Consider the following 23,223-nt stretch of genomic DNA (forward strand, 5'->3'; position numbering starts at 1 on the left):
AGCCACTCAGGTATAATAGGTAACCATAAGGCAGATGAAATAGCCAAAAATGCTTTAAATATTGACCAGCCAAGTGGGAGACCAATCCCCATTAGAGATATTTACCGCTGGAGATTTACAGAGGTACTGATAATTAATAAGAATCCTACCCCATCACCTTTCCCAAGTAAGCACGTTTCCAAGATTTATCATAGGATTCGGTCAGGTTCAAATGGGCTAAATTTTCGGGCATTTTCATATCAGATTCCTAATTCAAGTGGCGAAGTTCCCTCGTCCCCCCTTTGCAGGTCATGTAATCTTAAGAATGAAACAATAGATCACTGCCTATTTGAATGTAATATGCTGACGTCTGCACAGTATACCCTGCGACGTAAAATGGTAGAATGCTTCAAACACCACAAAATTCCACTAACAGCCAAGAGTCTTGCTGACCATAATCTCCCGCAGAGCACAGAGATCAATATATACTCTCTTATAATTCAACTGCTGGTATCAAAAGATATACTTCAAGAAATCTGAGCAGATACAAATCATACAAGACAAACCAGCTCCATAGCTCTGTCGATCTCACAGAGTGAGCCAAAAGGAAAAGGGCTAAATAGTATCAACTGAAAAGCCCGTCTGCTGAATAAGAAGAAGAAATCCTATTTAACGATTTCTCTCCATGAAAAAGTCTGGAATTAGGGTTATTGAGAAGTAAACAAGCTTAGAAAACAGTTCTTTGTAGGCCTACTTTGTAACAGCGTATGTAGACTAGTCTAATTGTAGCCAACACAGTTAGACTCCAACTCCACTATATGTATACACTAGAGTAATCTAGGCAGAAATTTATTTACATTATCTGTCCCTACAGGAGTCCATGTAGTCAATTACTGAAACAATAAAACAGAATCATGCATAAGAAACAAATTAGACCCAGCAACTGCCAACACAGAGTTGGCTAGCAGGCCTAATGACAATGTAAAGTGTCCAAACTTCCAATAAAGTTTGTTTTTAAAAATAAATAGAAGTACAAATTATAATAAAAAGTAACAAAGAAATGTATTTTAAAAGTCCACTAGACCAGATAAAAATAGGCTAGTTAAACTTCTTGAAGAAAGCAACACCCAATAATCTGACAATTAAGCAAAATGTGTACCCAACATCAATAAATATAGTACAAACAGGACATTGTCAGTGCTTAAAAAAGGACAAGAATTTGTCCTTTGAATGATGTTGCTTTTTTCCTGTTTTTCTCTTTGTTAAGGCATTGGTAATGTTCAGTTCATATTGCTTTTAAATACAGCATTAAGTAGGCTACTAGAGGGCAATTTTTACAATATAATTTCAGTATCCTCAATTGTACAACTCGCCTTAATATAGGCCTATTATGTTGTAGGCATATATTAAACAGTAAACTGCATTATTTTAGGCCTACTTATTATAACTATGTGTGTACAAGGTGTATAGGTTTTGATAATACTGAAAAAGCCTACAATTTGGTTTAGAATATGTTCCCTTTTTCTCCAACTCTTGGAATTTTAAGTTGTCAGTATTATTAATGAGGGTAAACCATTACTGATAGGTTGCATATATAGAAGCCCTAGATGCCCTTGCATCTTACCAAGCTCTAATCCAGTTGGCTGAACAAGCATCCAATCATGATAATCAGGACTTAATTCTTCTTGGAGATCTGAATCTACTGGATGTCAAGTAGGTTGAGGGCTTGGGTTATCTAACAATCACTAAAAACCAAGAATTGTTAGTGAGCACTGAATACCTCCCTCTCATTGGTGCCAGTGACCATATCTGCCATAACTTGCTGCTTAGTCAACAAACAAAAATTGTAATAAACAAACTTACACTAACTACTGCAAAATCAGGGAGATATAACAGATAGTAGAATGGGACCAAGTGATTGTCAAGGGAGACATTGAGCTACTTTAAGAACTATGCTCCAAGCTGAGAGGACATGCACTTACAGTTCATTCCTGAAGACACCAAAAACACTGCCATACCTTAACCAGCCTGTTAAAATGGTTGTGAACAGTAAGAAGAAGGATTTTTCAAAGTATTTGAAATGCAAATGCACACACCACTGGGATCATTTTGCATGAGCAAGGAATAAACCAAGGCAACTGACTAGGCACTTCATTGCTGACTATGAAGATAACTTGGTATTGAACATCAAAGGCAACCCAAAGAGATTCTGAAGATGCATATCTGTTAAAGATAAGAGTAGAGAAACTATTTCATTCCTGCTCAATCCTGAAGGAAAAAGCTGGAAGATTTGGAGGACATTGCATATTTTCTGAACAACACATGTGCATCCAACTTCTTGTGGACCCCCCTGATCAGCCACAGTACCCTGCTCCCAGTGCAAAAAATTGTGACATTATGGACAAGATTTAAAAAAAGGCTGAATAAATTATACCCTGACAAAGCCAAAGGCCTAGACAGTATACATCCTAGGCTTTTTAAAGAACTTGCAGATATAGTAGCCAAGCCACTCTGTTCACTATTCAAGCTGTCCCTTCTGACTAGTAGCCTACCTGCAGATTGGTGGACAGCCATAATTCCTCCAATATTAAAGAAAGGATCTAGAACCCAGTCTGAGAATTATTGCCCCATTAGCCTGACCTTGACTGTGGCCAAACTTATCAAAAGGATAGTCTGGGACACAATTATAGTGCATATGACCAAGAATGGCATTCTTTCTGGTGGACAACATGGCTTCAGGAAAGGTGATATCTATCAAAACAAATATAATACTACCTTATGAATCTTTAACTGATCTGCTTGAGCAGGGTTTTCCAGTCAATGTGTTCCTACTAGATCAAGCTAAGGCCTTTGATAAAATGTCTCACCACTACCTGACAATCAAGGTGTCAGTGTATCAGATAGACAATGATGCTGCCTTATGAATCCATAGCCTCCTATCTGATAAAATCCAGATTGTTCATGTATATGATGAAAGAGGTGACCTCATCTACTCAATACCAATTCATGTTAAGAGTTACATCCCCCAAGGGACCAAACTAGGCCCAACACTGTTTAACTTTTATTCAAATGACAATCCTGGGGTGGGCAAGAATGGCTTGGAACTTTATGCAGATGATTCCAAACTCTTTGGTCCAGCAGCCTCAACAGAATATTGCTCTTCTCTATAAGAAGATGTCAACAAGCTCTGTCTGTGGGCTATAACCTGGATGCTCAAGTTCAATCAATGCAAAGTCCTGCATTTTGGTCCAAACAACCCCTGCTATAGCTATCACATGGTTGACTCTTACAGGTGCTGGCATGCCCATTCAAAATGACAAGGAAGAGTGTGATCTTGGGGTAATCATTGACAATAAGCTTAAATTTCATAGTCACTGTCAGAACCAAGCAGCTAAGGCAAACAAAGCTCTTGGTTTGATCAAGTGTTCAGTGACAAGCTTCCAACTGAAAGTTATCCAGGAGCTTTATGCAGCCCTTGCTTGTCCCCATCTTGAGTTTGGCATTTTTGTTGCCACTAAGCACTTTAAGTGTGACATGATGATACTTGGGAAGGTCCAGGATGTAGCAACAAAGCTCCTTTTTGCCAAACAACAAATCTCCTGGAAGCAACAACTAGAAAAGCTTTAATTGCCTACCCTAATGTACTGTAGAGATGAGATGTCATCCTTGCATTTAAGATGATGACCAGTTACACCATTAAGCCCATTTTGAATCACAGTGAATACATGGGAACAAAAAGAAACCCCCATAAAACTGCATAAAAATTTAGCAAAAAGCATGAGGAGTTCAACTTCTTCAACAATTATGTCATTCCACTGTGGAATTCACCCAGCAAATCTACTGTATCAATCAGTTGAAAGCTTCAAGATTGGTGTTGACTGTAATTAGAGCAGCAAGTCATGGAAGATGTAGTGGGACAAATCAGTATCATCTAGCAGGGTTTATTAGATGACACCCACCCCTTTTAGTACTCAAAAATGCCCAGTCAGCAATACATCTAGTGACACCCAATAATAAATCCAAACTGTCCTGTATATATGTAAATAGTGATGATCCACTCATAAACTATGACATGAACTCTGAGTCATAGTTACAGGTTCTTCCACCTTGTTGCTAGAAGTTGTGATTTAAGGTAATTTAATGTAGCAGAACCAGGCAAATAGAACTGTCTGTCCAGATGTTAATTCTCGTGAGTTCTGATAGCTTAGTTCAAATATTTTCTTTAAAATATTAAACAAGATTCATTTATAAAATGATTGTTTGCCCTAACTTGAAGTAAACAAATTCTAAAGATTAGTAATTTTTACAGACCTTGACATGCTGTATACTGCTGCTTTCAAGCATAGAAGAGAACTTATAGAGTGTAAGACAAATTATAAAAAGTAGTTTGAAAGAAATTTTGTATCTACACCAAGTGCTTCAGCTGGCTTAGAACTGGACAGAAAGAAGTCCCTTGGAGCTTCAGTTGAATGTTTGGTCTTGAATTTGACACAGGGAAATACAGGCTCTTAGTTTTCAACTGGTGTAAAAGTAGCCCTGTTCCATCAATAGCTCCTAGTTCCTCTGTAGTTCAGCCAGTAGAAAATATCACATATCTTGGCCTTCCAATCAGTCCAACTCTCTCTCTCTCTTGCACTTGACAACATCTGATGACTCAAGCCTTTTGCAGAATTGCCCATGCTTATTCATCTGTAGTTTCTGTGAAATTGTGCTTCAATTGGCATATTTTTGCACCTCTTTTTAATTCATTTACCCTTCCCCACATTCTATATGTTGTCATTTTTGGGAAATATTTTACTAAATGTGATAACAGAAAAGTTTACTCCTTTTTCTTCAGGCTTGCTAAATATCTGCTTCAATTTCCTCAATGGTTACAAAATTTTAGGATAGTTCAGAGGCTTGGAGTAGCTGGCCCCAAAGAAACTGTTTTTCAATGAATAAAAACATAATGCAAAGACAGCTAACCATCCTTGGTACCAGCTACTGCTGCATTGCATGTAGTTAAGAGTTGTATATTTTAATGTCATGTGTTTATGATTTAGTTATTATTATTTTCTTTCTGTTTTGATTCTTTTGGTTTCTGCTACTAATGTGTTGTGTCTAGCTAAGAGTTGTAAGTTTGCCTTTAATATATGTATTATTTTGTTACCATGTTACCATTCCAGCTCCTGAAAAGGTCACTAGATCTTGTAATTTCTGTTCTATAAAGCCTTGTCCAATATTCTGTTACTATTGACTCAGCTTCACCATTGCTTGTTATTATAATTTTAGAGTCATAGGTGCTCAGGGTCCGTCAATCATGCAGGACTACTTCCAGTTAATTAATTTGTTTTTAGACACAGAACATAGTTTGCATAATTTTCTCATTTGTGTTAAGAAGGGAGAGAATGCTTAATTTTTTTTATTTTTTTGTTAAATTTCATGTCTTACAAAGAATTAAAAATACCCTTGGAAAATAAACATTAAAATCGTCAGTTCAAAATACTTATCAAGACTAGGTTTATTTGGAAATAATCCTATCAAAAATGAGCAAGTTTTTATAACTTTGGGTGTTGTCCTGGTTCATGGGCTACCTTTTTGATTAAGATGTTGCTGATAAATTGTGATGTAGTTGTGTGTTTGTTCTGCTCTAATGAACCTCGGGGGTCAAAAAGGGGATTAATTAGACCATGCGAGAGCATTTGGCTTTTGAATGATGTGATTGTTGTATTACTCCATGTCAAGTTTTCTCTATATTTGGCTACAGTGATTTTTTTTTTTTTTCGTTTTTTTTTTTTTTTTTAGAAAGACTGATTTCTTATATCAGTCTCAGGATTGTAAGATGGTGCCACTAAACTTTCACTAGTCTTGCTTAGAGTCTTATTAGGATAGAGTATTGGTGCAAGAGGCTTAAACTTACAACTAAATATGGACTTCTCTTTCCCAGTTCTAAAAATATCCTGGTGAAGTTGCAGTTTTGAATTGTATTTGGCTTACAGTTTTTTTTTTTTTTTTTTTTGTAAAGATTGATTTCTTGTATCTGTCTCAGGATTGTAAGATGTTGCTGCTAAACTTTCACTTGTCTTGCGTAGAGTCTTATTTGGATAGAGTATTGGCGCAAGAGGTTTAAATTTACAACTAAATATGTACTTCTTTTTCCCAGTTCTAAAAATATCCAGGTGAAGTTGCAGTTGCAACTGAGAGAGGTTTGACGGAGACAGTTTTCATACCTTCAAACTCTATTTCAGGTTCTTAATGTAAAAATTATTCTTTATGCTTTAATATCCTTTTTAAATTTGGTAATTGAAAAATAGAAACTCATATTGAACTTAAGTTTATTAATTAAAACATTATATCAAAATGTAATATTTGCAAAATCATATCTTAAATAATTGTACTGTAAAAATTGAATATCTCTTTAAATGTACTTTTGAATGATTATTTTGAGAAAAAAAAGAAGGAGAAGAGATGTACATGATTCACCATCCCCCAGGGTGTGTAATGGCTTCTGCAAAGATTCTAGCAAAGATTGGTTTCGTCTAAATGTATATTTACTGTTAAGTTCATAAACAGTTAAGAAGCTAGATTTTTTTTAAGAGAATTTAGTTCACTAATAGTATTTTCTCTTTTAGTATGGAGAAACTCGTTAAGACATATTCGTTGATATCCAAGGTCCCATCTATTAAGAATGGAAGGATCCTGAGGGAAAAAAATGAATCAGGACCATTTCTCTTGTCACTAACATGCTCTCAAAGAAATGTAATGCTAAAAGAGTATGTTTCATTTAAGAAATTCAGTTTGTTTAGTGTGATAACTGAGAATGAAGACCTCAAGCTACTGACCAGTTTTTTGGATCAAGGCTCAGCTACTAAACAAGAGTAAGTCATTTTTATATTATAAGCTACATTTCTTGTTAATGATGGCTGTCTTCTGCAAAGAGCGTAGTATCTATGCAGGAATTTCATTAAAAATTGTGAATAGTCCTTCCCTAATCTTGGGAAGATTAGGGAAAAACACCACGTCTAATGACGCGGCCAGAATGTCCTGTCTAGTATAGTTTCTGATATACCTATCTGCAGGAGTTAAAACAGATTCTATAGGTTTCCCATAACCAAAGTCTACTACAGACCCATTAAGCTGCGCGTCCGTTTTGAGATTCCTCCTAAACAAGACAAATGATAAGGTCACTGGATAGAAGTGTACCAGTTAAGAGAGTAGCCAGGCAAGGTGCAATTGCCTCACCTTGTTATTTCAATGACTATGTCCTCGAAGGTCAGGGCCAGTGTGACATATCTTGCATTCTCTCTGGCCTCAGTATCTCCTAAGTCACTTATGCTGCCAAAATTTCTTTAACATTAGCCGAACTTTGGACAAAATCTCTGAAGCTTTCCAAAAACTGCTAGCAGAATACTTAAAATATGGTCTTGAATTTAACGCTGAAAAGTCCAACGTAGTGTTTTTTAACTGAAAAGGCCTACTTGCTCATGGAATTGTACTTGGGAATTCAAAGATCTGCCCTTCTGACTAAATCGTTTACCTTGGTATTCCCATTGGAAATACCATTTCTCACACTCGTCATCTCCTAACAAAAGGCATCAAACGCTGCATATCAGCTTCATATGCTTCCATAGTTTCTGTTAAGCTTCGTTTCGATCGCTGTTATCTCGCAATGCTGTACAACACTTTCTCTCCCCCACATCCCTTACATTGCACCAATCTGGAAAGTTCTTAAAAATACTGATAAATTGAAAATCCGCTCCAATTTCTTACGTTTCACAAAGTACCTACTGATATATCCAATTTGGACACGCAATTCAAAGCTCCTCAGTAATCTTCACGTAGCAGATCCTACATTAGCCGTTGCCAAACTCATAAAGAAACACAACCAAAAGAGTTCGAGACATGCTTGGAGCCGATTTCTTCAACTCTAGTTACGTTTTCATAGTTGTATAGTGATATTTTGCTATTTTCATTTTTTGTTTCCTTCTCTTTGTAGTACTCTGTCATTTTCTTTTTGTATGATTACATAAAAAAAAACTAGTTTTTTAACTGAAAGTAAGGAGCGACATTAAAACTTAAAACGAACAGAAATTACTCCATATATGAAATGGGTTGTCCCCTCCGCAATCCCTCGCTCTTTACGCTAAAATTTTTAATTGTTTTAAAAAGCAGGATTGTGGCAAAGAGTCAAACTTTAGCGTAAAGAGCGAGGGATTGCAGAGGGGACAACCCATTTCATATACGAAGTAATTTCTGTTCGTTTTAAGTTTCAATGCTACTCCTTACTTTCAATTGAAAAACATTTTCCATGTTTTTTTTTTCATTGTTCTTTTTTATTGTAATTTTAGAAAATCCTGTGCCCTTTTCATTGAATTTCTGTTTTCCCATGACATATTTCTCCAAGGAAAGATCCTCCCACATAGCTCCCTCCCCTCAACCCCACCCCCCAAAACCAAAAAAAAAATCCCCTGAAAACGCTGTACACTTCCCAATAACCATTATTATTTGTAAACAGTGGCCGAAGTTTGTAACTTGCAGCCCCTCCCCCAGGGACTGTGGGGGAGTAAGTCATTCCCAAAGACATAGTTATTATGGTTTTTGACTATGCAGAACAGAATGGCTATCTCAAAATTTTGATCCGTTGACTTTAGAGAAAAAATGAGCGTAGGAGGGGGCCTAGGCGCCCTCCAATTTTTTGGTCACTTAAAAATGGCACTAGAACTTTTCATTTCCGTTAGAATGAGCCCTCTTGCGACATTCTAGGACCACTTGGTCGATACGATGACCCCTGGAAAAAAACAAACAAATAAACACGCACCCGTGATTTGTCTTCTGACAAAAAATACGAAATTCCACATTTTTGTAGATAGGAGCTTGAAACTTCTACAACAGGGTTCTCTGATATGCTGAATCTGATGGTGTGATTTTCGTTAAGATATTATGACTTTTAGGGGCTGTTTTCCCCTATTTTCTAAAATAAGGCAAATTTTCTCAGGCTCGTAACTTTTGATGGGTAAAACTAAACTTGATTAAACTTATATATTTAAATTCAGCATTAAAATGCGATTCTTTTGATGTAGCTATTGTTATCAAAACCCCATTTTTTTGAGTTTTGGTTGCTATTGAGCCGGGTCGCTCCTTATTACAGTTCGTTACCACGAACTGTTTGAAGACTCGTTTTCAATAAATAATAATAATACTTAGAACTACAAGACTTATTATATACTTTCAGTTGCAAGTGAGGTGGCAAAAACAGGAAGAAAAGGGATCACAACATCTTTCAACAAATTTGTGTATTATCGTCTGTTTGTCTCATTTTGAATATTAAAAAGAACTATTCAAGATTTTCTTGAAAATTTTAAAAAGAAGACACTAAGTTTTGACAGAGGACAAAAAACTTTGAAAAAAATATTTCAAAATTCTAAATCCCAGCAACTGTTTTGAGACTGCAAGAAGGGTTTAACAAGTTTCCAATTTAGTTTGCAGTCTTATTCTAACACTAGAGCTTTTTTGCTATTTGTCTGATTCCTGCTTGCAAAATTTTAATTTCTAGCTATGATATTTTGTCACTAATTAGGCTGCTGCTGCAGCAAGCAAGTGGAAAAAGGCGAAATGCGAATCATTCTGGAAAAATACAAGATTTGCCACGTTTTTATTTAGAGAATTGACATTACATATCACAATACCATCAGGAATTTCACTAGCAGCATGTGATGTAGATTTAAAAATAGGATCAGGAGGTGCTATTGTCAAAAGATTGACAGTAAGACGTATATCTTTGACCACACTTTTTTTTCGTTATAAGTAAAATCAAAGGAAAATGTAAAAAAAGGGGTAAAACTTTTAATAGAAGAATGAACTTGGCGCGAAAGAATGAAAAATGAGAAAAAATGAAAATAAAACGAAACTAAAAATTGGGAAAAAAACTCTTAAATAGATTTGATTCACAATAAAAGATGAAGACAAAGGCTGCACAAAACAATAAAAGAAACGAAAGTAACTGATATTTAATAAAATATAGTGGGCACTCGTTTCAGCAGTAAGAAAAGACAACAACTCAATATCATGGTATGTCAAAATTGAGTATATTTCACAGAGGGTTTGTTTTTTAGCTGTGAGACAATATCGAGGTTTGACAAAGTCAAGAAAATTTTCTGACAGCTGTGTACCTAGAGAGACTGGTAACAGAGGCAGCAGTTAGCCTTTGCACTAGTGATCTCATTTGGACTGCAAAAGTAACAGAGTTTATGACAGGCGCATAAATGGCATTTACGGCCTGGTACCAACCAATGACATTGCAATGGTGTGGTTGGGAATTTGCAAAGTCTGAAAGCTATGTTCTACTGAAAATGGTCACATTTTCTTTTGGAAAATGTCATTTTCTTTGTTGAAATGCCGAAAATAACGGTGAGTAAACCATTTGTTTTGTTCCTTTTAGAGTTGCTTCTGCGTACTCTGAAAGTTGTGATTTATATGCATCTGTTGTGGAAAGGCCTGGAAAGAATCAAGAAAATGACCAATGGCTTGAAGTCTGGGACAAAGAGAAAGTCAAATTTAGCTGGAATATGTCAGACGAAAAAGTTCATGGTAGAATTAGAACGGATGGTATGTATTTATGCAATATTTGTGTTTCAGATAAGTCCACCTATTTATCTTTCTTGCTTCTCACACAGTAGAAACCATCAGGGAGGGTCTCGAAAACTTTCTGGTGGCAAAAGTGTCAGGTACTAAAAAATAAGCAGAAAAAAGTATATTCGTAAATCTTACATATTCAACGTCTCTGCCTTTTAATGTTTCCCAGCAATTTCATGGGAAGCGGGATTTGTCTGAGACACGTATCGGTGAAAATTTATCTTTCGCCTCTCGCTCGTCTTTGCGCAACCACGTTTAGTATGTCAAGTCCTAATAACATTTCCAAATTACGGAACGAATTCTCAGAATGAGTTTGCGGAATATATAAGTGTTTCTCTGAATACCTTAGATAATATCAGAACCACATATTACAAACTGTAAAAGCATAAATGTTAGTATTTTTAGTTGGATAAATTTTGGTACCAGAAATAATAATACGAATTTTCGGTGTCGAGATAGCTTGTTAAGGTTAAAATTTACCCATAAAATGCTCAAAAGAATTAAGTTTAGGTTACAATAATACTACTACTACTTTTGATAAGTTTTGATAATAGGATATATATTTTTTTTATTTGTAGTCTCTTCTTTACTTTGTATAAGGACAAAGAGAGAAGAAAAAATCTCAAGGTGAAGAAAAAACGGGACTATGGCCAGTCGAAGGAAATACAAATTAAAACTACGCGGATATTTCGCCTATATAAAACAAAGCATCATCAACGCTACAAGTAGATAAAGAACAAAGATAAAATCTTATATAATCTATAAAACTTAAAATTAAAATAAATTTGAAACGAATAAATAAAAAAATAAAACCAATGTCTATATATACAATTAATACTACTGTAATTGAGCACCACAGAAGTATCTGTATTAAAATACCAAGGTTCTCTACATTTTAATCAAATCAACATGGTGATTAAAAGACATTTCTTTTTTCAAGAAGGATGCTTAGGAAACGGACATGAGCCAGTAATAGGAACAGACATATAGTAATAGAGCTTTTAGACAGATGTACTTCAGATAGTTGAGGACAAACCTGAGATACACGAGAAAAAAGCACTAGATTTAGAAACAATTAGTGCAAGAAAATTTACTTGAAACCAAAGTAAAATTCCCTCGAAGATGTCCATTAGCTTCGTACGAACCTTAGTTTCCGTTCTCCCGGAAGTAACAAGGGTGGTATCGTCAACAAAAGAATAAGAGAACGAAAGAAACTGAACAACGATTATGGGCACGGGAAAATGTAGGATGACAAAGACGACAAAAACATAGAGGATTTTCAGTTCTAACCAGATGATTTGAAATTTGATTAAGTCGCATGTTTCTTATTGCCCAGTTATATGGATTTCTACGTCTCCTTCTTTTCTTTAACACTTACAATAAAGCTATAAATCTTATCAAGGAAACAAATCGTTCTGCAACTAAACTGTTTCTAGTTAGGCACCTTTAAAAAATTTGAAAAAGAAAAATCAGTTCCTGATATGACTTTTTGCCATTGGTTGCCGGTCTAGTTTTTTCTTAGTGCTACTACTACTAACAGGTCACTGCAGCACCAAGCCACCGGAGGCCAATACAGCTGCGCATGCTCCTCCTCCTTCCTAGTCTACTCAACGCTTCCCTCTTTATTCTCTCCGAGGAAGTTCTTGTTTCCCTTAAATCTTTCTTTATGACATCCTTCCACTCCAGCCGAGGACGACTTGCTTTTTGTTTGACCCTATACGTTTGTCCGAAAATAACAATCTTTGGCAATCTGTCGTCCTTCATCAGCAGAATGTGCCCTAGCCATCTCTACCTTTCTCCCGTTATAGACCTAGAAAGTGGAATTGAGCCACACTTTTCGCACCGCCTAATGTTTGAGATAGGGTCAGTCAATTTGGTACCCAAAACAATCTGTAGGCGATTTCTCTCGAAAACATCTAGAAAATATTCCACGTTTTTTTTTTTTTTTAGTGCCCATGCTTCGGAACCAAACTTGATCACCACTGTCATCTCTGTAGCTTCTAATATTCTAATCTTGGTCTGCAGACTTCTCTTCATATCCTTTCAAACTTGTTTGAACTGTGAATAATAATACTACCTAGATAAGTGAACTTGTCCGACTGATCGATTTTCTCGTTTCCTAACATCAACTTTTCATCTTTCCTTGTTTCTAGCCTTAGCAAAAAAGTCTTCTTTAAATTAGTTTTCAAAACTATTCTCTTGCCCTGAACTCGCAGAACCTCTAAGAGTTCATTCATTTTGATAACACCTTCATCTAGGAAGCTTAAATCATCAGCATAATTGGATTTGAGGAGTGTTTTACTTCCCCATTTGATCCCGTGTTCTCCCATTGCCTTTGCTGTGTACCTTAAGACGAAGTCCATCAAAATGATTCATATAAATGGAGATAGAGCGTAAGCCTGATAAACTTCTGATTAAATAAGAAACCAGCTACTAACCTTATTTTCTATCTTAACCGCAGCAATGATATTTTCGTACATAGCACTTATCACTTTAATGTAGTTGTCTGGTATACCATACAAGGATAAGACTTTTGATAAAGCTCTTCTATCTGCTGAATCAAATGCTTCATCACAATCTGTAAAACTACTAAAGGTGTTTAAAGACTCAGACTTTTCTCGATTGTTAATCTAAGAATGACAATTTGATCTTTCTCTCTCTCTCTCTCTCTCTCTCTCTCCCCTCTCTCTCTCTCTCCCCTCTCTCTCTCTCTCTCTCTCTCCTCTCTTTCTCTCCTCTCTCTCTCCTCTATCTCTCCTCTCTCTCTCTCCTCTTTCTCTCTCCTCTTTCTCTCTCTCTCTCCTCTTTCTCTCTCTCTCTCCTCTTTCTCTCTCTCTCCTCTTTCTCTCTCTCTCCTCTTTCGCTCTCTCTCTCTCCTCTTTCTCTCTCTCTCCTCTTTCTCTCTCCTCTCTCTCCTCTCTCTCTCTGCTCTCTCTCTCCCCCTCTCTCTCCTCTCTCTTTCTCCTCTGTCTCTCCTCTCTCTCTCTCCCTCAGTCTCTGTTTTGTTTTAATATTTTATTTACTATTTATGAGTTAGCCTTTAAATTTTGTGTGTATATTCTCCCTCCTTTGCAGGCAATGGAGCGTTCGCGAGGACCAGTGTGTTGTATATATATATATATATATATATATATATATATATATATATATATATATATATATATATATATATATATATATATATATATATATATATCAAACAGTTCGTGGCAAAGAACTGATTCAGCGTATCAGAGAACCCTACTGTAGAAGTTTCGAGCTCCTATCTACAAAAATGTGGAATTTTGCATTTTTTGCCAGAAGGCAGATCACGGATGCGTGTTTATTTGTTTTTTTTTCTTTTTTTTTCCCAGGGGTGATCGTATCTACCCAGTTGTCCTAGAATGTTGCGAGAGGGCTCATTCTAACGGAAATGAAAAGTTCTAGTGCCCTTTTTAAGTGACCGAAAAAATTGAAGGGCACCTAGGCCCCCTCCCACGCTAATTATTTTCCCAAAGTCAACGGATCAAAATTCTGAGATAGACATTTTATTCAGCGTAGTCGAAAAACCTTATAACTATGTTTTTGGAGACGACTTACTCCTCCACAGTCCCCATGGGAGGGGCTACAAGTTACAAAGTTTGACCAGTGCTTACATATAGTAATGGTTATTGGGAAGTAAACAGGCGTTTTCAGAAGGATTTTTTGTTTGGGGGAGGGGTTGAGAAGAGGGGGATATGCTGGGGGAACTTTCCATCGAGGAATTTGTCATGGGGGAAGAAAATTTTGATGAAGGGAGCGCAGGATTTACTAGTATTATTTAAAAAAAAACAATGAAAAAATTAATATGAAAAAGTTTTTTCAGCTGGAAGTAAGGAGCAGCATTAAAACTTAAAACGAACAAAAATTATTACCCATATGAGGGCTCACCTATTCCTAATACCTCGCTCTTTACGCTAAAGTATTTTTAATAATGTCAACTATTTATTCTACGGCTTTTGTGATTCAGGGGTCATTCTTAATGAATTGGGACAAAATTTAAGATTTAGTGTAAAGAGAGAGGTACTGACGAGGGGGCGAACCCTCTCATATGTGTAATAAAGCATGAGAATAAAAAATTCTTTACGTAAGCTAATTTACAAGTTACGTATATCTTTTACTAATAAAAAGATTCGTAAAAAATTAAAAGTTCTAGTTGCCTTTTTAATTAACCAAAAAATTGGAGGGCAACTAGGCTTCCTCCGCCGCTCTTTTTTTCTCAAAATCATTCGATCCAAATTATGAGAAAGCCATATAGCCAAAAAACAAAAAAATAAATATACAAATTTCGTTTTAATTATTCCTCTGCGGAGAGCCAAAATCAAAACATGCATTGATTCAAAAACGTTCAGAAATTAAATAAAAATAACAATTTTTTTCAACTGAAAGCAAGGAGCGACATTAAAACTTAAAACGAGCAGAAATTAGTTCGTATATGAAAGGGGCTGCTTCCTCACCAACGCCCCGCTCTTTACGCTAAGGTTTTTTACTGTTTTAAAAAGAAGAGTTGAGAAAAAGAGTCAAACTTTAGCGTAAAGAGCGGGGCGTTGATGAAGAAGCAACTTCTTTCATATACGAACTAATTTCTGTTCGTTTTAAGTTTTAATGTCGCTCCTTACTTTCAGTTGAAAAAACTTGTTTTTTTTTATTTAATATATATATATATATATATATATATATATATATATATATATATATATATATATATATTCAAAGAAATTTCTTATTTAAGGAATGTTCAGTGGATTCCATTTTAGTCCTGATGAGACTAAACTTGTTTATACAGCTGAAAAAAAGCCAGAGAAGATAGTTCATTTCACAGATTTTGGCAGAGAGACAGAAAATGGCTGCACTTCAGATGCTAGAACTGTAAGCTAATTTTGTTTTTCTGCTCCCTTTGGGATTTTCTTCCTGAAAAACCCAAATATTATTCTGTTTTCATCGATAATATTCTATATTTGTCAAATTAATTGCTTTTTCTGCGTTTTCCGACCCAACTTCTCCCAGACACTGGAATTTAGCTTCCTTCTCGGAAATATTATCCTGTGTGTGATATAGCTCAGCTCTATTAACATAAAGTTGATTAAAAATTGGTTGAAGAAGAATTTGTCAAACCTTCAAACTAAAAATTTGCGTATTAGTTTTGAATAGTAAGAGTTTAGTTGTTTTTCATGGCTAGGAGGAAAATAATATATAAATTTTGTAAACGCTTAGTTAACGTAGTTCATTTCAGTCACCGTCTCTAAAGATACGTAATATAAAACGGCTTAAAATTTTAATAAGACAATTAACGTTGAAAAAAAATTTCTATTTATCAATAATAATAAATGCCCGAGTGTTTTTGCTAATTTTTATAATAATTTTTATTACATAATTTTATAATATATTTGGCAAGTGATGCATGCATAAAAGAATGAGAAGACGCGAACGCTATGAAAAAAAGATACACGAGAGGAACTCACATCTGATATTCTATAGTTGTAGTCTTTAGATCCAGTAAACAATTCTCGGTGTCTCAACCATAAGACAGTTTGTCCGAGTTTGGTGCCTTTGTTTCTAATTTGTTGGTTTGACAGGGGGTGGCTAGTACGAAAAATCCCTAAAGAAGAAGGTGAATTTATTTACTAGTAGAAAACAGCCATCAAAGATGTATCCAGCTTTCTACTGAGAGACTGGAGAGAGAGTCGTAGGGAACGATTGAACCTGCCCTATTAACGTAATTTGGTATCTTTTGGAATGGTACCAACAACGTTTTCGGAGCACCAGTATACGGTGGGTATTCATGCTCGGTGATTGGTTTGATACAAGACTTATAAAGTGGGATGATCGTGTAAGTTGGTAGAAGGTCTTTGCTACCACCTACCTTGGACAGACACCTACCCAAGATACTACCTTGGGTTAAACCTGTCTTTATTAGGCAGGATGTTCGCGTGAAGTAAACCCGTGAAGAACAACTCGCATTGAATGATCAAAAAGAAATGTCTTGATCACTGTTGACAGACTTTTGCGGACGCCCTACGTCGTTCTTTAGTAGCTCACGATGCCAGACACCGTCAAAAGCTTTAGGTATGTCGAATGACAATAGCCTGATGTATTGTTTTGCTAGAAGTTAAATCCACTCCTGGTTATGGGCCACTTGGCAGTCGAGTGTTGAATGTTTCTGGCGTAATCCATCTTTTTGGTCGCCTCAAAGGTCATTTGACTCTAAATTATAAAACTGATAAATTCTATGATTGACAACATTTTCGTAAACTTTTGAAATGCAGAAGAGTAGGCTAATAGGCCTATATGAACCAACGCTCGTTGGGTTGCCATCTGGTTTAGGTTTAGAAATGGCATGGCGGATTTTCATGGGTGTGGAAAGGCTTCAGACCGAAAACACAGCGGGGAAAGGGATAACAAAGGTCCAGCTAATTGGGTACTGCAGGACTTCAAGACAACATTAGGTGTACTGTGAGGAACCATGGATTTGGCCACATCAAAACACTAAAGAATGCGAAGGACCTTAGGAGGGGAATAGTTCACATGATTAAGGATAGCATAGGTTTGACCGGGCAAATCAAAAATTTGGCAAAAGCCTTAGCAAGAGCTCTGATCTTTGCCAGTGGATCATGCACGATAGTCATGTAGGTGATTTTTAGGGAAAGAATAGAAGCTCCCATAGACGACGGTAAAGCCTCTTTGACGATTCTTGCAAACAATTCTCGCAAATTTCTTCCTATACTGAAGCCAGAGTTGTCAAATCCTGCAAACTGCGTGTTTACATGTCTTCTTGACATAAAGTCTGTCTTTTTTGCTCTCTGACAGCAGCCGTCGCTTGTGTGCCTTTCGTTTTGCTTGTATAGCCTTTTTTTGCAGCGGACGTTGAAACAAAGTTTGTCTTTGATGGAATCGTAGATCCGCTTCGATGAGACATAGCTTTCGGTAGAGTCAACTATGGCCTACCGGTACTATTCTCCAAATTTTCTCAGGTTCTCCAAGAAGAAAAGCTCTCCATTGTTGAGGAGTAATCTAGAAAGGATTTCGATGCTCAAGTCTATAACAAGCTCAGGAATTTTAACCTCTCTTGAATCCATCAAAAGGTCCAGGAGATTATGGGACATACTCTGAAACAGCTAGAAATTTGTGACATTCATAGTAAAACTCTCACAATATAAAAAAACTGCCAAACTTGTTGCCTTCAGTCAGCTAGCCTACATTGTATAAAGAAAACATAAGTACATAAGTGCATTATTAAAACATTGTCTAGAACCAAACTGACGTGTCAAATAAAATTAGTACAATTAATAAAATGAATGGAAATGAATACTTAAATACCCAAATATAAGTACATAAGTAGAATCTAAGTAAAAGTAAGTTATATAAATAAAATGAATAAAAATGAAAGCATTAGTACATTATAAAACATACAGCGATGAATCCAACCGGCCTGTCATATAAAAATGCAACAAAAAAAACTAACACATTAACAGTACAAATGACACATTAACGTGATGCATAACAATTTTCATTTATTTATGATTTCAACGAACGCTGGCGCCAAGCTCTTTCTGCAACGCTCAGTTCTTGTAATAATAGAATTCTGATCGGGGTAAACGGGGCTTTGGAGGGCAATAAGGGGCTGAGAGTATGCATTGAAAGTGTGAGTTACGACAGAGATTATTTCCAAAATTGATACAAAAAGTAAAAGGTTGGGCTGCCAAGGTAGGGAGGCGGAATTCCTTGAGGAGGAGAATGTAAGGCACTTTGCCATGACCGTAAATAATTGTCAGGGCTCTCTTCTGGATAATTTCTAGCCTATCGGACTGATCCACCGTAAGACCAAAATGCCACACCGGTCACGAATACTCAAGCTATTGACGGATAAAAGATATATAAAGGCGGAGGATATGTGCATTTGGGCATGAAAATTTAGCAAATAGCCTAAGAGATTTCAAATCGCTAGTCAGTGTGACCCCTATGAGTTTAGTTTTTGTTGTAATCATTTCATTAGGTATTGGGTTATAAATGATGGCTTTGATTTATGAAAACTAAAGGTCATAATATGAAATTTATGGTAATTAGGTAAAAGCGAAGGCTACTTCGCTTGCAACGTCTTCGATAATTTCCATTGCACTGCCCTTGATATTTCTCCTGCTTTTCGAGCCATGACATGTCATTCACAAATTTCCATCGATCGGCTGATTCATTAGCAAGATTGTTAATCATTACCAAAAATAGTAAAGGACCTAAAAATGTACTCTGCGGAACTCAGCAAGAAAAAGAGAGTGAATCAGAATAAATATTTTTGTACTTAAAAAATTGACTACTATTTGACAGAAAAGATGCAATAATATTGACTAGAAATTGGGCTACATTAAATTAATTCAGCAATTTTTCAACTAAAACATTATGACTAACCAGATCAAAAGCCTTTTGGAGGTCAATTAAAAGGTGGTTGAGCCAGGTATCTGGCTCGTCAAGTAATTAATATACAGTATCGAGGAGACTGACCAGTCAATGTGTCGTTGATAAACCTTTCATGTTTCCGAATTGTTGCTCATCAATCAAACAGTCCGTGGTAACTAACTGTAGTAAGGAGCGACCCGGTTCAATAGCAAACGAACGTCTAAAAAACGGAATTTTGATACTAATAGATACATCAAAAGAATCGGATTTTTATGCTGACTTTAAATATATAAGTTTCGTCAAATTTAGTCTTACCCATCAGAAGATATGAACGTGAAAAAATTTGCCTTATTTTGGAAGGGAAACACCCCCTAAAAGTCATAGAATCTTAACGAGAATCGCAAAATTACATTCAGAGAATCCCAGTGTAGAAGTTTCAAGTTCCTATCTACAAAAAAGTGGAACTTCGTATCTTTTGCCAAAAGACTGATCACTGGTGCGTGTTTATTTTTTTTTTTTGTTTTTTTTTTGCTTTTGTTTTTTCCAGTGGTGATCATATCGACACAGTGGTCCTAGAAGGTTGCGAGAGGGCTTATTCTAACGGAAATTAAGCTCTAGTGTCCTTTTTAAATGATCAAAAAATTGGAGGGCATCTAGGCCCCCTCCCACGCTCATTTTTTCCCAAAGTCACCGGATCAAAATTTTGAGATAGCCATTTTGTTCAGCATAGTCGAAAAACATAATAACTTTGTCTTTGGGGACGACGTACTCCTCCACAGTCCCCGGGGGAGGGGCTGCAAGTTACAAGCTTTGACCAGTGTTTACATACAGTAATGGTTAATGGGAAGTGCACAGATGTTTTTAGGATGATTTTTTTGGTTGGGGGGGGGTTGAGGGGAGGGAGCTACGTAGAAGGAGCTTTTTACGCTAAAGTATTTTACTGTTTTAAAAAGTAGGGTTAAGAGAAATAGTCAAACTTTAGCGTAAAGAGCAGGGCTTCGAGGAGGGAACATCCCCTTTCATATACGGAGTAATTTCTGTTCGTTTCAAGTTTTAATGTCGCTCCTTACTTTCAGTTAAAAAAAACTTGATTTTTTTATTGATAAGTACAAGGATCGTCTCTTTAAGCCGATCTGCTTCAAAGCTGTCATACAGTTTAGAGAAGATTAGTGTTAAGGTAATTGGTCGGACTCCATAAAAATCCAATCTAATACCTTTCTTCTGTATGGGTGTAATGTATCCTTTTTTCCAGCACTTAGGGAATGAACCACTTCTAGTTATTGTATTAAAAATATTTGATAAATATTTTGATAACTTATCAGGAAGTACTTTTACTAAATAAAATTGAAGTTGTCTTTAGTTTACGTATTTTCGCCACAACATCAACAGGCTGTACTACAGGTATATCCTGGTCTGGTGTTAGGGGCCAGTGAATATTACATGAGTGGAGCACTGAGGGTTTGTATAATAGCGACAAGGTGTTTATTTAATGAACTAGTTTTGATTTCAGGGGGAACATCAAGATTAAAGTCAACATTTTTGACTGTTTTACCACTGATTTTCTTGACTGTATTATACCACTGCTTCGGTCGTGCTTTAAAGAGTTCACTTACTTTATTACGGTAATACTGGGCTGAAGCTTTCCGAATCTGCTTTTTTATAGATTTACTTAGTAGGTTAGTTTCTTCAGTTTTCCTTGTTGGAACAGTCTTAATTTTTGTCAGATTAAACTTTTTATTTTATCACTTATATACGGCTTATCATTAGAACATCTTTTCTTTTTGACTTCTGGAGAATGAATTAAATAATTATTGATAAGTTTTTCTTGGAAAAGTTCGGCTTTCTTAATCGATTTTTCGGCAGTGAATACATCTTCCCATTGGTCTTCTGAAAGCCATGTTCCAAAATTGAGCCGACCACTATCAGTGTCTGGTCGATACTTAAATACATGAAATTTATACTTGCGGATATGATCTTGTATCGGATTTAGCGAAAGCGTAAAATGGTAACTGCCACCAAGTGAGTGGGGGGATTGAGTTTTTGATAGAATTTATGTATTTCTGTACAAATAATGTCATGGGAAGTGCCACCTTTTGTGGTTGGGATATTAACAATTTGTTGTAAATTAGCTTCCCGACAAAGATGACTTGCATTTGGTTCATTTCCGTCACCGGTAAGTAGGATCCCAGCATTTGGGTGTTTAGATTGGAGGTAATCATGCGATGCACGGAGTTTTTCCAAGAAATCTTTATGCTGCTCCGATTTTTGGCCGGGTGAATAATAATAATAAAAAAACAAAAAAACAATGATATTAGTTAATGGGCGTGGTAGAACTTTCAGTTTAACTTTAATCCAAATTCTTTCATTATGCTCATTTATCCTGGAACATTTACATCCCTTGGCGACAAATTATTGCGGCAAAAAATCATTAACCCTCCACTCTTTTTACCAAGGTAATGATCATGTGGGCGGATTTTAGTAAGCTCATTAAAATAAGCCATCTTCAGAGTAACCAGGTTTGGGGACTGAACATCTGTCATACAAATTAAATCTGATGCTAGCTTATTCGTCGTAATTTCAATCTCAATAAGTATTTCAAAATTAAGACTTTCTACATTACTGAAAAACAACATAGGGAAAGGGTAACGTAATTTATTATTCTTATGTTTACTATTATGAGTACCAGAAACACCCGTCTTATCTGGCAAACGATTTGAAAAGGGAGTAAAAGGGTGAGGAGGTCTATGGACACTTTCTAGGGGTGGCTGGGGATTATCATATTTAGCGGGGATGGGGTAATATGGGTAGGCTCAAGATCAATTTACCTGGTAGTAGGGTAACCAGACAGGGAACCAGGGACTTTCGACTCCAAACATTAGCAATAGTAGTATCCCTGCACACCATATCATATTGAGGGCTTGAAACAAGGGAGGTAAATCTGTTGGAAGTCAGGATTAATAGTTTGGGGAAAATCTGGAGAAAAGAGACGGAGGGAGTACTCTCGAAAAGAAGTCGAGAGCTACTGGTTGGAGATGAAGTGCTTAAACTGGTGCTTCTTGTGCCAGCGCCAGTTTCCATCGTGATTTCATTTTTGGTACATTCAATAAAATACGATCACCTGATTTGTGTCGACTACTAGACTGAAATGAAGCCGCCGAAAAAGGCGTAGGGAAGTTTGTGTACCGGGGCTGACCAGGAAACCGATTCAGGGATCGACTTGGAAAATTTAGGCCCAAGGGCACTTGATGGTGGCATGGGACCGAGGGGGACGTAGCCTGGCCCACGGCCAGGTTAGCTTTTCTGTTTTCGATTGATTTAAATACTCAAGTGGGATCAAAGGCCTTGAAGCATGGGCCAAATTACAAGCACTGTCGACACATGATAAATCTGCACATAAATTAAGATGATCAAAAGAACAGGTACTATTTTTGCAACATCCTGATTTAAAATGCCCAGAAACGTGTAAATACTGACAACGATTCTTTTTCCTACAAAAACCACTCTCGAAAAACCTGCATACAATGTTACTTTCTTTATTGGTTAAGGACTTGCGCCTAACTTTTTGTTGAACTATTTTCTCGAAAACAATTAGCAGTTCATCTTCAGTCGGTTGAAGGTCATGAGACTTATTCTCGTCACTTACACTTACATTAGCTAATTTAACACTTTCCAGAACATCGTCATCGAGAGTCATTGTAACGTTGCATGCACTTTTTACGCCACTTAACGAGTTACAAATCGGATCGCTCAGGGCTTGTCGGGGCCAGAAATTCTCTACCTATTGTGAGGAGGTTCAATATCCAAAATATTCATCATGTTCATATTTATAAACCAAAATTATAGATTAGATACACAAATGTCAAACAACGCCACTGCGCGTAAATAAAATAAATTCGAACAGCACCACTCCACACGAAAGTCAGATGAAGACTGATATAGTCAGATGAAGACTGATATGTATATTTTCCAAATATACATCGTACGCACCCATCTCTAGTTGAGCTACCTGAAATTGAACCCATCGAACAAATTCTGATCATTTTCCCCCGAGAAGTATGTGAGAAGCTGAAACGCCTCAATACCAGGAAGAGTATTTACCCGTTAGAAGCTCCTATTGAGTTGATAGCTGATTGCTCTTATTAGCTTGGTCCTATTCTGACTGCCTTTTTCAATCAATGGTTAATAGATGGTTCATTCCAGACTGCTTCAAGACAACTTATATAACTC

The 23,223-nt window shown here is 36.4% G+C and overlaps 1 protein-coding gene across 2 annotated transcripts in view; it reads left to right on the forward strand.

Annotated features, from left to right (window-relative positions):
* The first annotated feature begins 602 nt into the window (after positions 1-602).
* LOC136034786 (acylamino-acid-releasing enzyme-like) overlaps positions 603-23,223 on the forward strand; it is a 63,657-nt gene continuing 41,036 nt past the window's right edge. For both annotated transcript variants that reach the window (XM_065716196.1, XM_065716197.1), the window contains exons 1-4: positions 603-696; positions 6,591-6,836; positions 10,397-10,563; positions 15,341-15,477. In XM_065716196.1, coding sequence (XP_065572268.1) covers positions 665-696; positions 6,591-6,836; positions 10,397-10,563; positions 15,341-15,477 — 582 coding nt within the window. In that variant the 5' untranslated portion in view covers positions 603-664. The remainder of the gene's footprint in view (positions 697-6,590; positions 6,837-10,396; positions 10,564-15,340; positions 15,478-23,223) is intronic.

The sequence above is a fragment of the Artemia franciscana genome, chromosome 13 (genome assembly GCF_032884065.1).
Source record: "Artemia franciscana chromosome 13, ASM3288406v1, whole genome shotgun sequence".
Taxonomy (NCBI): domain Eukaryota; kingdom Metazoa; phylum Arthropoda; class Branchiopoda; order Anostraca; family Artemiidae; genus Artemia; species Artemia franciscana.